The sequence below is a fragment of the Ovis aries genome, chromosome 2 (genome assembly GCF_016772045.2).
Source record: "Ovis aries strain OAR_USU_Benz2616 breed Rambouillet chromosome 2, ARS-UI_Ramb_v3.0, whole genome shotgun sequence".
Taxonomy (NCBI): Eukaryota; Metazoa; Chordata; class Mammalia; order Artiodactyla; family Bovidae; genus Ovis; species Ovis aries.
In genome coordinates, this window is record NC_056055.1 from 175,009,924 (window position 1) to 175,022,425 (window position 12,502).

At 41.6% G+C, this 12,502-nt stretch overlaps 1 protein-coding gene across 1 annotated transcript in view; it reads left to right on the plus strand.

Annotated features, from left to right (window-relative positions):
- LCT (lactase) overlaps positions 1-12,502 on the plus strand; it is a 50,948-nt gene that overhangs the window by 4,604 nt on the left and 33,842 nt on the right. The window contains exons 2-4 of the mRNA XM_004004728.5: positions 6,889-6,968; positions 9,885-9,968; positions 11,803-11,905. Of these exons, the coding sequence (XP_004004777.3) occupies positions 6,889-6,968; positions 9,885-9,968; positions 11,803-11,905 (267 nt within the window). The remainder of the gene's footprint in view (positions 1-6,888; positions 6,969-9,884; positions 9,969-11,802; positions 11,906-12,502) is intronic.

Below are 12,502 nucleotides of genomic sequence, written 5' to 3' on the forward strand. Positions count from 1 at the left end.
TGTAACATATAGAAATATTGAATTACTATTTATACACATGGACTAACAATGTTGTAGGTCAATTATGCTTCAATTTTTTTTTAAAGCAAGTAAACAGCAAAAAATGAAATTATACCTACAACATAATATCTGCTAGGTAGAGACCCAAGAGAAATAAAAGCAAATGTCAAGGCAAAAATATTTGCATCACAAATATTCATAGCAGTATCATTCTATTATTCATAATAACCAAAAATGGAAACAACCCTAATGGCCATCAATTGATGGATAAACAAAAAGTGGCATATTAGTAAAATGCAATAGTACTCAGCACTTGAAAGGAGTGATTGATTCATGCTACAATATGATGATTCTTGAAGACATTATGCTAAGTGAAAGCAGCCAGCCCCAAAAGACCACATATTATATGATTTCATTGGTATTAAATGTCCAGAGTAGAAAAATCTATTGTAAAGAAACTAAAGTAGAGTGGTGATGTCTGGGGCTAGAAGAGAGAATGGGAACTGACTGCTAATCGGTATGTAATATCTTTCTGGGTGACTAAAGTGTTCCAGAATTAGTGCAGAGAGTTGCACAGCTTTGTAAATGTACTAAAGATAACAAAATTTTATAGTTTAAAAGAATGTATTTTATAGTATATGAATTATACCTCAATTTTAATGTAAAAATTAGTTAGAAAGTTGAGGGATTATAAGACAAAACAAACCATATCACAACTTTTGTCTACTTGTACATTTTTCCCTATCTCATCTCCCATTCTCCCCACTCCATCCCAGGTTAGCACTGGGCTAAATATTCCACCCATCTTGTATTAGACCATGGCTTTCCCCCTCCAACATTTGGTGTCATAATGGATGTACAAGTTCAAGCATTTCAAATAAAATAATTAATTACAGGAAAAGTGGCATTTTACTATATACATTTTAGCCAAAAAATCATCATGTTTAAAAAATATGTTTAAAAATTAAATTCTCATTTACTGCTGATTAGAAAATAAACAATCTGAAATGAAGTTCTGATTTTTTTCCAAGTAATTTTTAATCAGGGTATGAGTTACCTACAGTGAAATGCATGGATCTTAATTTTACAGTCTGATCTATAAAATTGAACCCATACCCATATCAAGAAATAAAATTAAAACCATCCCCTCATCATGATATAAAACATTAATCAATACCTCCAAAAACCTCATGTCTGATCATTGTATCCCTTCCTAAATCCTTACCCCAGAAACAAACGCTGGTCTGGCTCCTATAGTATAGATATGAATGGAACCATACAGTGTGTACTTTTTTGTGTCTGTCTTTTTCCATCAGCATGTTTGTGAGATTCATTTATTTTGTTGCTGTTAGTAATTTGCTGCTTGTTTCTTCTCAGTGGTGTTCTATTATGGATGTATCACAATTGAAGGGCACTTGGACAATTTCCAGTTTTTATCTCTTATATAAGTAAGTTGCTATGATTTGCATGGACGTATGTTTTCATTTCTCTTGGATAATAGCTAGGAGTGGAAATGCTGGATTACAGGGGAGAGATGTATTTGACTTTCTAAGAAACTGCCAATTTCCCAAAGCAGTTGTTCCATTTTATACTCCCACTAGCTATGTGTGAGAATTTAAGTAGCCTCATAATCCGTACTAACATTTGGCATTTTCATCCTTTTCTATTTTAGCCATTCTGATGGTATCTCATTTAGATTGCATTACTTTTTTAATATAAATATATTTATTTTAATTGGAGGCTAATTACTTTACAATATTGTATTGGTTTTGCCATGAAGTTTCTATCCCAACTGTGTATGTATTTAAACAATTTAGTGTCCAGTTTTGCTTGGTTTGGAATTTAGCATGATGAAAGAGTATTATACTTTTTATAGTCCTCTAGGACTTTTTTGTTTAAACAAAATTGTTTCCAAGGCTTATTGATATTGTTGAATAGAGCTATATCATCTTCTTTTCACTGCTAAATGATATTCCACTGTGGGACTAAGCCAAGTTTTATTCATTCATTTTCCTGCTTATGGACATTCTAGTTTTCAAATTTTGCCATTATGGACATAGCTGTTATGAACATTCTTGCACATGCCTCTTTCTGTATATGTCTAAGAGTTGCACTTGTGTTTATACTCAAGTGATTGCTACTTGGGGGGATGTAAATATTTAGCTGTGAGAGATAAGTTGTTTTCCATTGTGGTTATACCAACTTACATTCCTTGAGCAATGTATAAGTTCCTGTTGACCTCTTCCAACACGTGTAATTACCAGAATTATAAATTTTTGCCTATCTGACAGATGTAAAAATATTTATCATCCTTTATCATCTTCTTTACCTGATTCCTATTCAGATTGAGCAGGTCTTCATGTGTTTATTAGCCATATTTATTTCTTTGGTATAATTCCTGTTTTGCCTTTTATCCATTTATGTTTTGACTTGTTGGAATACTTTATATATTCTTTAATCTGCATTGGGTATAAGGGATGACGGTATTTTTCCACTTCTTATCTTTTCAGTTTTTTCATGGAGACTTTGAGGAACAGAATTTCTTACTTTATACAAAATTATCAATCTTTTCTTTTGGTAGATTTTTTTATAAGTTCATGTGTATCATTTCTTAAAATAATGTTGTTTACTTATTTGCTTTCGGCTGTGCTGGGTCCTCGTTGCTGCGCGGGCTTTTTCTCTAGCTGCGGTGAGTGGGGGTGCTCTCTAGCCGCGGTGTGCAGCCTTCTCACTGCGGCGGCTTCTCTTGTTGCAAGCATGAGCTCTAGGGCACTCAGGCTTCAGAAACTGCGGCTTCTTGGCTCAGTAGTTGCAGACACTGGGCTCCAGAGCACAGGCTCAATAGTCGTGGCACACAGGCTCAGTTGCCCCGAGTCATGCGAGATCTTGCCGGATCAGGAATCAAAACGGAATCTTCTGCACTGGCAGGCTAATTCTTTACCACTGAGCCGCCAGGGAAGCCCCCAATCCCTTTCCCATCTACTGTGAATCTCAGATATTAGGTAATTGTACCTCTTTCCAAGCACATTGTTTAGGCATTTTCTGTCGTGTCATTGTTGATATTTCTTAATAATTAAGGGGTAATCATTTAAAAGTCAGATAACCTGAAAAATTAAAAGTTATTGGTAGTTAAGAGTTTTTTCCTTTCTAATCAAGACTTTTAAAAAATTAATATTACTTGTTCCGTTATTTTGATTTTTACTTGTTTTGCATATCCAGGGCCAAGGAAGTAATTTGTCCAGCATGTTGGTAATATATCCATAGGAGGATAGTCTATCAATACAAGCAAACCTTTAAAGCATTTTTGTTTTTAATTACTTTAGTTCTTTATTTACATGTTTATTGAGTTAGAGGTATGTGAGAAAATGTTAAACCAAACAACTACTTTGAAAACAGAGTGAGTTGGTGATTTGAATTTATTTGGCTATTTTAAAAAGTACTTTGCTAAAAAAAAAAAAAAAAGTACTTTGCTTTACCTAAATCCACTTGAATCCAAAATTTGAAGTATCCTAGTAAGTCACTGAAATAACTGAGGTAGTGACTTGTTTCAAGATTGCATACATCCTACAATAATATTACTTTTTAGAACAGTTTTAGATTTATAGAAAATTTGAGCAGATAGTACAGAGTTTCCATATGTCCCCGCCCCTGGAACCAGTTTCCCCTAACATAAACATCTTACATTATTATGGGACATTTGTTGCAATTAAAGAACCAATGTTGATATCCCATTACTAAAGTCCATGTTTTATTCGGATTTCCTTAATTTCTCCTGCATGTCCTTTTTCTGCTCTAGGAACTCATCCAAGGTACCACGTTGTATTTAGTTGCCATGTCTCTGTAGGCTCCTCCGAGCTGTGAGAGGATATACAGCCCTGTGCATTGGCGGCCAGGATGTAAACGGTGTAGCCACTGTGGAAAACTGTATGGCAGTTTCTCAAGAAATTGAGCATGCAATTACCGTATAATCTAGCACTTGCGGGTATACACCCAAAAGAACTGAAAGCGGGAACTTGAACAGATATTTGCACACCCATTTTCATGGCGTTATTCAAAACAATCAAAAGATTAAAAGAATCCCTATGCCCATACAAGGATGAATGGATAAATAAAACATGCTAGATACATACAATTGAATGTTATTCAGCCTTAAAAAGAAATGAAATTCTGACATATGCTACAGCAGGGATGGACCTTGAGTACACTACACCCAGTGCAATAAGCCAGACACAAAAGGACAAACACTGTATGACTCCGCCTCTGTGAAGGACCTAGAATGATCAAACTCGCAGAGACAGAAAGCAGAGCAATGATTACCAGAGCCCAGGTGGAGGGGGAGTGGGGAGGTACTCATGGGCCCGGAGTTTCTGTTTGAAATGATGGAAATTTGGGGAGGTGGATGGTGGTGGCAGCTGCAGAACAAAGCCACTTTTACAAAACTTAACGGTGAATTTTACGTTGTGTATTTTTACCGCAATTTTGAGAAGTTCTTTTCTAATGACTGTGGGTTGTTATAAACCTCCTGCTCATGTTTTCAACGTCCTACCGTGGGAAGGATACGAAAAGATTCTTGGCAGACCAGCAGGAGCGTGAACACACCTCTCACAGAAAGAGTTGAGTTGCACACCGCGCCTCCCGCTGCCAACGCCGGAATGCAGTCAACACTGGGGACTCCCACCCTCCTCCTGAAGCACTGATACTGGCGGTTCAGTACTGGCCTGATTGATTGCTTTTATTTAAACACTTGGGGCAAAAGGGAGAGGAGCAAACAAAAAGGGGCTGTTTTGTATGAACAGTAGCAATGGCTTTTAGAGGAATTACATACTTTTGTGATGGAAACAGAACTGAGCTTATCCTTAAACAAAATCTAGTAATACCTGTGAGGGACATAAACTCACACATTGCCATGCAGTAATTTTCCACATGGGCTTGAAACAGTTAATACTCAGCCCCCAGCAAATACTGATTTTGAGTTCTGTAGACAAAAACACTGACCTTTAACCATATCCAGCAAAAATTACAAGATAAATTATCTTAAGCCAGTGCAATTACCCCCCATTTCAGTCCCAAAGAAACATGAACTGCCAGCTTGGAATGAGGTTCCAGTTTTGAGTAACCTGCATTTTATGTTATTTTAAGAAGTATAGTTTGTGTTTGCACTAGGAACCAGTTAGGAATAATATTGAAAAGTTTATTTTGTATGATATGAGAATTTCTGGAACTTCAGGTACATTTGTTCACTCTGAGTCTAAAAACAGCTTGTAAAGTCAAATAAGAGTGATGTGTGAGTCAACTGCACTTAGGGATTAACTGTCCTCCTGTGTCATGTCATTGATCCAGAGATAATACTAAATTGGACATTTAAAAACGTTCAGCACAGGCTGAGAACATATGTTCTACGTGTGCTGATGTGATGATAGACTGAAGTGTGGAAAATCTGTGGAAGGTGAAATGGCTCCACGGGGCACAATCACTGAATAACTGGAAAATAGCAGTATCTTATCAGAAGGAGGACCAAATGTCTCTGAGTGATATTCCCTGCTCAGAGGATTTCAAAGTTCCATTAAGCTTATCAAAATAAGCACTTTGGTAGTTGGCACCAGTTGGTTATTAATAATGGTTTCATTGACTGGGGAGATCTTTCTCCTGTACAGAATTTGAATGTAGGAGAGAGGTCAGGCATATGAGCTTGTCGTTTAAGTCTCAAACTCTGGCTTTAGGCCATTGCGTTTACTGTTTCCAAAGCACAGGTCTGAGCACTTGCCTATGCACCCATCCTAAGCTTGCTATTTGCAGAGATTCAAGAAATGTCGAAGCTTGCTCCTCAGGGAGCACACAATCTCAGCAGGAGATAAAGACTTTTGTGCATCAAGGAGTTAGATGGTGCTTCTGACAACTGAGGCATCCCAAGTCCACCACGTGAATGGGTGCATTCTCAGTCATGTCCGACTCTTTGCAACACCTTGGCCTGTAGCCTGCCAGGCTCCTCTGTCCATGGGATTTTCCAGGAAACAATACTGGAGTGGGTTGCCGTTTCCTCTTCCAGGGGATCTTCCCCACCCAGGGATGAAACCCGCATCTCCTGCCTCTCCTGCATTGCCAGGTGGATTCTTTGCCACTAAGCCACCTGAGATACCCACAGCAGCGTGTTTCAAACCAGTCTGAGCACCACTGTATCTGAAGCACCCAGGAAACTTGTTAAAAGGCTCTCATTCTTGAGTCCACCCCAGTTGGCTGACAAAAAAGACAGGTGATTCTGATGTACGTAAACTTCAACGCCACTGTTAGGCGATCAAATGTCAAAGCGAGAGGGTACAAGCTGCACAGGTCTATATTTCCTTCGTATTCTTCTCAATGCACAGTAAGGGTTGAATGGACATTTGCGCAGTGAATAAGAACAGGTAACAGCAGTCCCCTGAGAACACCCTACCTTTCCAAAGTCTCTCCACTTGGAAGTCTAAACTGTTGTTTAGACCAACAGTTCCCAAGCTTTAGTGTGTGTCAGAATCACCTGGAGAGCTTGTAAAGCAGGCAGAGGCCAAGGTTTATTAGGAACTGAAACGTAGTTCTCTCCATTCTGCCTTTTCCATTGTGCGGGGTTAGGGAAAGGAACTGCTTTTATTCTTGCAAAAGACTTTACAAGTATCCTGCACGTCACTGTTCTGATTTATATGAAACAGTCTCTAAAGGGACATTTCTTAAAAAGCTACCTTGTCTTCTAAAATCTTTCAGCTAGAGTAAAATCATGTGGGTGATTTCTGCAGAAATCTTTTTTAAAGTTGGTGAATGTGGACTAGAAAGGCCAGCAGGAAACGAGTTCACCAGTGGCTTCTGGGGTTACAGCCTCCTTCCTCTCTCACCTACATCCCCTCATCTGCTTGGTTTCAGGTGGAAAACTCTCTGTGGTCCTGCAAGCTGAGATGGTCTCCAAACTCCTGCTAGAACCATCTACGTCTGTGCTTGTCAAGGTAATGACAGACCAAAGAAACAGAATCTATAACTTCTGAGAAAAGTTGCAAGTTTAATTTTAAAAAAACAATAGAAATTTTTGTCGACTTGACATTCTTTATTTTACAATTTATTTTATTGAAGTGTACTTGACCTACAATGCTGTGTTAATTTCTACTGTACAGCAAAAGGATTCAGTTATATATATTTGATATATATATATACATTCTTTGTCACATTCTTTTCCATTATGGTTTATCACAGGATATTAAATATAGTTCACTATGCTATACAGAAGGACCTTGTTGTTTATCCATACCACATATAATGGTTTGCTTGACATTCTTACAAATGCCTCTTCTGAGTGTTATGCATTCTCTAGATTTATAATTACTTTAAAACAAAACCTTATTTGTTGTAGCCCCAGCTCTCACTTGGTCAAGTGTTAGCTTTTGCCTACACAAAGACGTCAAATGCCTCTGGTCTTGCTCCTTCTTAAAAAGAGCTTATCAGAAGAGAGGTCAGTTTTGTATTTTTTGTTTGTTTTTTAACAAAACAGATACTAGGGTAAGAGTTTTTTTTTTTTAATAACATTAATAATGTGGTCCCTAGAGTGCCCATCCTGCTTTCTACCTCCTCTAAAGACAACTTTTAACTATAATTTTAATAAGAAACGTTAAAACATTTGAGAATTTAACAGCTTTGGCCCTTGTGATGTTGCCTGCTGGGCAGCGTGGAAAACCCTCTGAGAAAACAACTGATTCCTGTGGTTGTGCAGCAGTGTCTGTGCTGCGATGGAGGCCCCATGTGCCAAGGTCCAACATCAGATTTACAAGCTCAGGGATTTAAAATCCAGACATGATAAGGTTCTGAAATGACCAGGTCCAAGACTGATAGTATGACCAGAATACCAGAATATCTAAATTCTTTTACAAGGGGCGATAACTGCTATCAGTTATGAGCTCAGGAGGCCAGAGTCCCGATCAGAAAATGCTTGTCAAGCAGTAGTCTTTGAACTGGTCTCTCTGCCCCCAGCTCCCCCCATGCAATACATCTTTTGCTGAATTGCCTGCTGAGAAGCTACATTCCCTTGAAACGGTGAAATTCCTCAGAGCCTCCAATGCGGCTCACCAAGGCCCTCTTGCCGGCTTGCTGGCCTCGCCTTTTCCCCAGTATGTACGCTGTCACTCCACCAGCCCTGCGGCATTCGCTACCTGAAGCCCTATCCTCCTTCCTTTCCTCAAATCTCTTCCAATAAAATTCTACCCATTTTTAACATCCGTGTCAATGTGCCCAACATAAAGAGGCTTTAGTTAATAATACTTCCCCGCTAAACCGGATGTGGTCTCTCCCTGCTTGGAACATTTTAGCCATTTGTTAGATCAGCGGTTCTCAAATTTTGGTATCAGAATCACCTGGAGAGCTGCTGCTGTTGCTACTGCTGATGCTAAGTAGCTTTAGTCGTGTCCGACTCTGTGCAACCCCAGAGACGGCAGCCCAGGAGGATCCCCCGTCCCCGGGATTCTCCAGGCAAGAACACTGGAGTGGGTTGCCATTTCCTTCTCCAATGCATGAAAGTGAAAAGTGAAAGTGAAGCTGCTCAGTCGTGTCCAACTCTTCGCGACCCCATGGACTGCAGCACACCAGGCTCCTCCGTCCATGGGATTTTCCAGGCAAGAGTACTGGAGTGAGGTGCCATTGCCTTCTCCGACCTGGAGAGCTAATAAAGTACAAAACTTAATGTGGAGGGGTGCCCTGGGCTTTCATAGCCTTCCCACATTCCCAGGTGAGTCTAATCCCCACCAAGATTTGAGGTGTGGACTTTTCTTATATTACTTAGAACTTTCTGCCTGTTCTTCATGTGGTCAGCACAATTACTAACTCTATCAAGCTGTAAGTTTCTGTGGCTCCTACTCATCTTTAAACCCTGCACAGTGACTTTCAAGAGTATGAAGTCGATGATCACATGCTGCCTGGAGCTGACAGACAAAGCAAGGGCCGAGAGGTCCAAGGAGAATGTTCTCGTGGAGCTTGCCAGTGGGGAGCAAGCCTGTGGACTGTTGAGCAAACGTGGCAGTAACTTGATTGGAAAAGCCGTAGGGAGCAGTGGAGAGTCAGATCTAAGGTCACAGTGCACTGGACTGCTCCCGGATGCCATTACCCACGGTCTCTGTCCCAAGGGAAGAGAAGGGGGGAGCACGGGCAACAATCTGGTCGTGGCCAGGAGAGAAATGGCTCGTTGAAAAGGGTGGAGACTCTGAGTCTGTAGTTCTTAAAGTATATGCAGACAGAGACAGGGTGGAGAGGTATGTCCTTAACTGGAGCACAGATGGGAGTGCCCACAGACCACGAGAGCTCTGTTCCTGGATTACAGTATGGGCCAGGCTAGGGCCAACGGGAGTGGACTTCAAGCTGTGGTTTGAAAGTAGCCAGTGACTATAGCCTACAATTAAAACTCCAAGCTCTGGTAGGGTCTGCAGAGATCACTAAGTGGACTGTGGGTGGCTGAAGCTCCACTGCCTCTGTCCTGCAGAGTGGAAGGGCCACGAGAAGGGTGCCACCCAGGGCAGCTCTGGCCTCTGACCCCTTTCCTTAGAGTTCACTCACTCGCTGGAAACCCCCCCTTTCTGGCCCACAGTGCTTCTTTTACTCACTCACTCACTCATTCCATCGTGCGCATTTATCGAGCCCTTCCTGTGCGCCAGGCACTTTGCTGAGTGCATACACGATGCATTCCTCACAGCACAGAGGCAAACCCCATACACATTCTCACCTTGTCCTCAGCTTTTCCTCATCCTGCTTTTTCCTTGGAAAAATCCCTCTTTGGAGTATTCCATTTAGTAACAAGGAGAGAAACAAAAAAAAGGAATAGTTCTGAGCCAGCTCTTCATCTTGAAATTGCTTATGTTCTAAAGATTCTATTTGCTTATTTCCAGGATGCAGTTGACTTCGTCTCTCTTGATTTATCTTATGAATGCCACAATGAGGCAGATTTACCACAGAAGTTGAGTGAACTGCAGGTAATTTAAGCTATTTTCCATATTGATGATGAATGGCAAAGGTTCCTGAGAGCATACTAGTCATTTCATGCTTCAGCTGATGCATAAACTGGTGGTCCAGTGGTTAGGACTCCATGCTTTCATCACTGCCAAAGGCCTGAGTTCAACCCCTAGTTAAGGAACAAAGTTCCCACAAGCCTTGCAGCACAGCCAAAAAAAAAAAAGAATCCATATACGTGCAGACTTCCCTGGTGGCTCAGATGGTAAAGAGTCTACCTACAATGTGGGAGACCCAGGTTCAATCCCCGGGTTGGGAAGATCTTCTGGAGAAGGAAGTGGCAACCCGCTCCAGTACTCTAGCCTGGAAAATCCCATGGTCGGAGGAGTGTGGTAGGCTACAGTCCATGGGGTTGAAAAGAGTCAGACATGACTGAGCGACTTTACTTTCACTTTCTTTCAAACATGCAGTTTTGTCTGAGGAAATTTCCATAGGGAGCCTCTGGAGGTTAGTCTTCCCTGGAAAGGATAAAGAGAGTTGGCTTGTTAAGGTAAATATTTACATGGATCCTCTGCTCTCTCATGTAGAAAGCTATTGAGAATCAGAATTCCAGTGTTCATTCTGAGATTGAAAAAGACATTTCGTAGATGTGGTCATGGAAATATTGGCCTTAACAAGCCAACCCTCACTCTCCACTCCCCCCAGAGAACCTGCACGCCCCTCTCTGAGCCTTAGCTGTGGCTCCCCACCAGCCCACAGGTGTCTTAGGGCCCGGGGACCCACCGCATGTCCACAGGTTCTGAATTCTGCAGGAGCTGCCTGTGGAGGTCCTGCGTTCCCTTCTCAGAAGAAACCCTGCTCCCCAGGGAATTCCCCACTCAGCAGATGGCTCCTCCAGCTCTCCAGCCCTGTGACATCACATGCCGCCCCACTGTGCATGGATCTTTCAGGAAGGAGAAAACCCTCTGTTCCCTTAGTAATTTGACTTTACCACCTTGACCCGGCACAGGGAAGGAACAAAGCTATGTGAGTCACAGCCCCACTAACTGGTTCTGAGCAAGTTAATCTGTTTCTCAGAGCTTAAGTCACCTCATTGTTACTGGTGGCTCTGAGAAAATAAAGAACCTGCCAGGCTCCTGTTTGAGTAGTTGCTGTTGGTATTTCTCAGTGGCTCTTAACTCTTCAGAGGAGGGGAAGATAGTGTGGGAAAAACGACCAAACCCAAGAAAAAGTAACTTAAAATGAGGTCAAACAACTTGTCAGCCCAAAGATGTTCCTTTTGATACTGAAATGGCTAGAAATGGGAGAAAAATGACACCTGCTCCAATTTTAATGAAGATAGTTTCTTTTCCATTTCTTTATGGAGAATATCGGACATCTCCAATGGTAGAAAGAAAAACATAATGAAGCCATTTCCAGGTTCAGAAGCTGTCAACTCAGGGTTGATCTTGTTTCATTTATACGCTACCTCCCCCCTCCCCAAACCAGATTGTTCTGAAGCAAAGCATGGCGGCAGCACCTGATGGGGCTTCTCGTGTAGCTCAGGCCCCTGACATGGGCAGGTGGCCTTGTTCCTGGTCCTAATACAGCGACTAGTCCTTGTGGCCTGAGGTGATAGGATGGATGAACCTATGTCTTTGGTGGGGGTCTGTATAGAGAAAGGCCTATGTTATAGAAAAGTGTAATTTTTTCCTCCCTCGGGTCTGGAGTCAGCTCCCTTTATTAACTGACACGGCTAGAGGTCACTTCCAAAACCACACTGAGTGTTGTAGCTTCACATCTTGAAAATCTGTCCCTTTTAACTCACAACTTACTCTCAGCGACTTCGGTTCACTTGCTGGCCTGTATCATTTTCAGACCATTGAACCAAAAGTGAAAGTTTTCATCTTCAGTCTGAAACTCCAGAACTGCCTCTCCACCGGGAACGACATAGCCCAGCTGCTCTTCGGCCTTCTCAAAGGTGAGTGGACCATCACTGGAGAGGTTTGCAGTGACGTTTGGTGCACTGGCTTGTAGGGTAGAGCCTTGAGAGTCTGGGGTTCCAACAGGAGGAGCGACCGAAGAAGGTCTGGTCTGAGAGCCTGCCCTAGATGCGTGCAGTGATCCTTGCCTTCTTATTGTTGGTCACTTAGTTCCCACTGACCCAAGAAAGAAGAGTAAGTTCTGTACAGCATGTGAAGGATGCCAGGGTCTCATGGAGATAAAGACCATCAGGCCAATCAAAAAGAATACATTTGAATCAGTTCTAATGAGGTGGATGAAACTGGAGCCCATTATACAGAGTGAAGTAAGCCAGAAAGAAAAACACCAATACAGTATACTAACACATATATATGGAATTTAGAAAGATGGCAATGATGACCCTGTATGCGAGACAGCAAAAGAGATGCAGATGTACAGAATAGACTTTTTGACTCTGTGGGAGAGGGAGAGGGTGGGATGACTTGGGAGAATGGCATTGAAACATGTATAATATCATATAAGAAATGAAGCGCCAGTCTAGGTTCGATGCAGGATATAGGATGCTTGGGGCTGGTGCACTGGGATAACCCAGAGG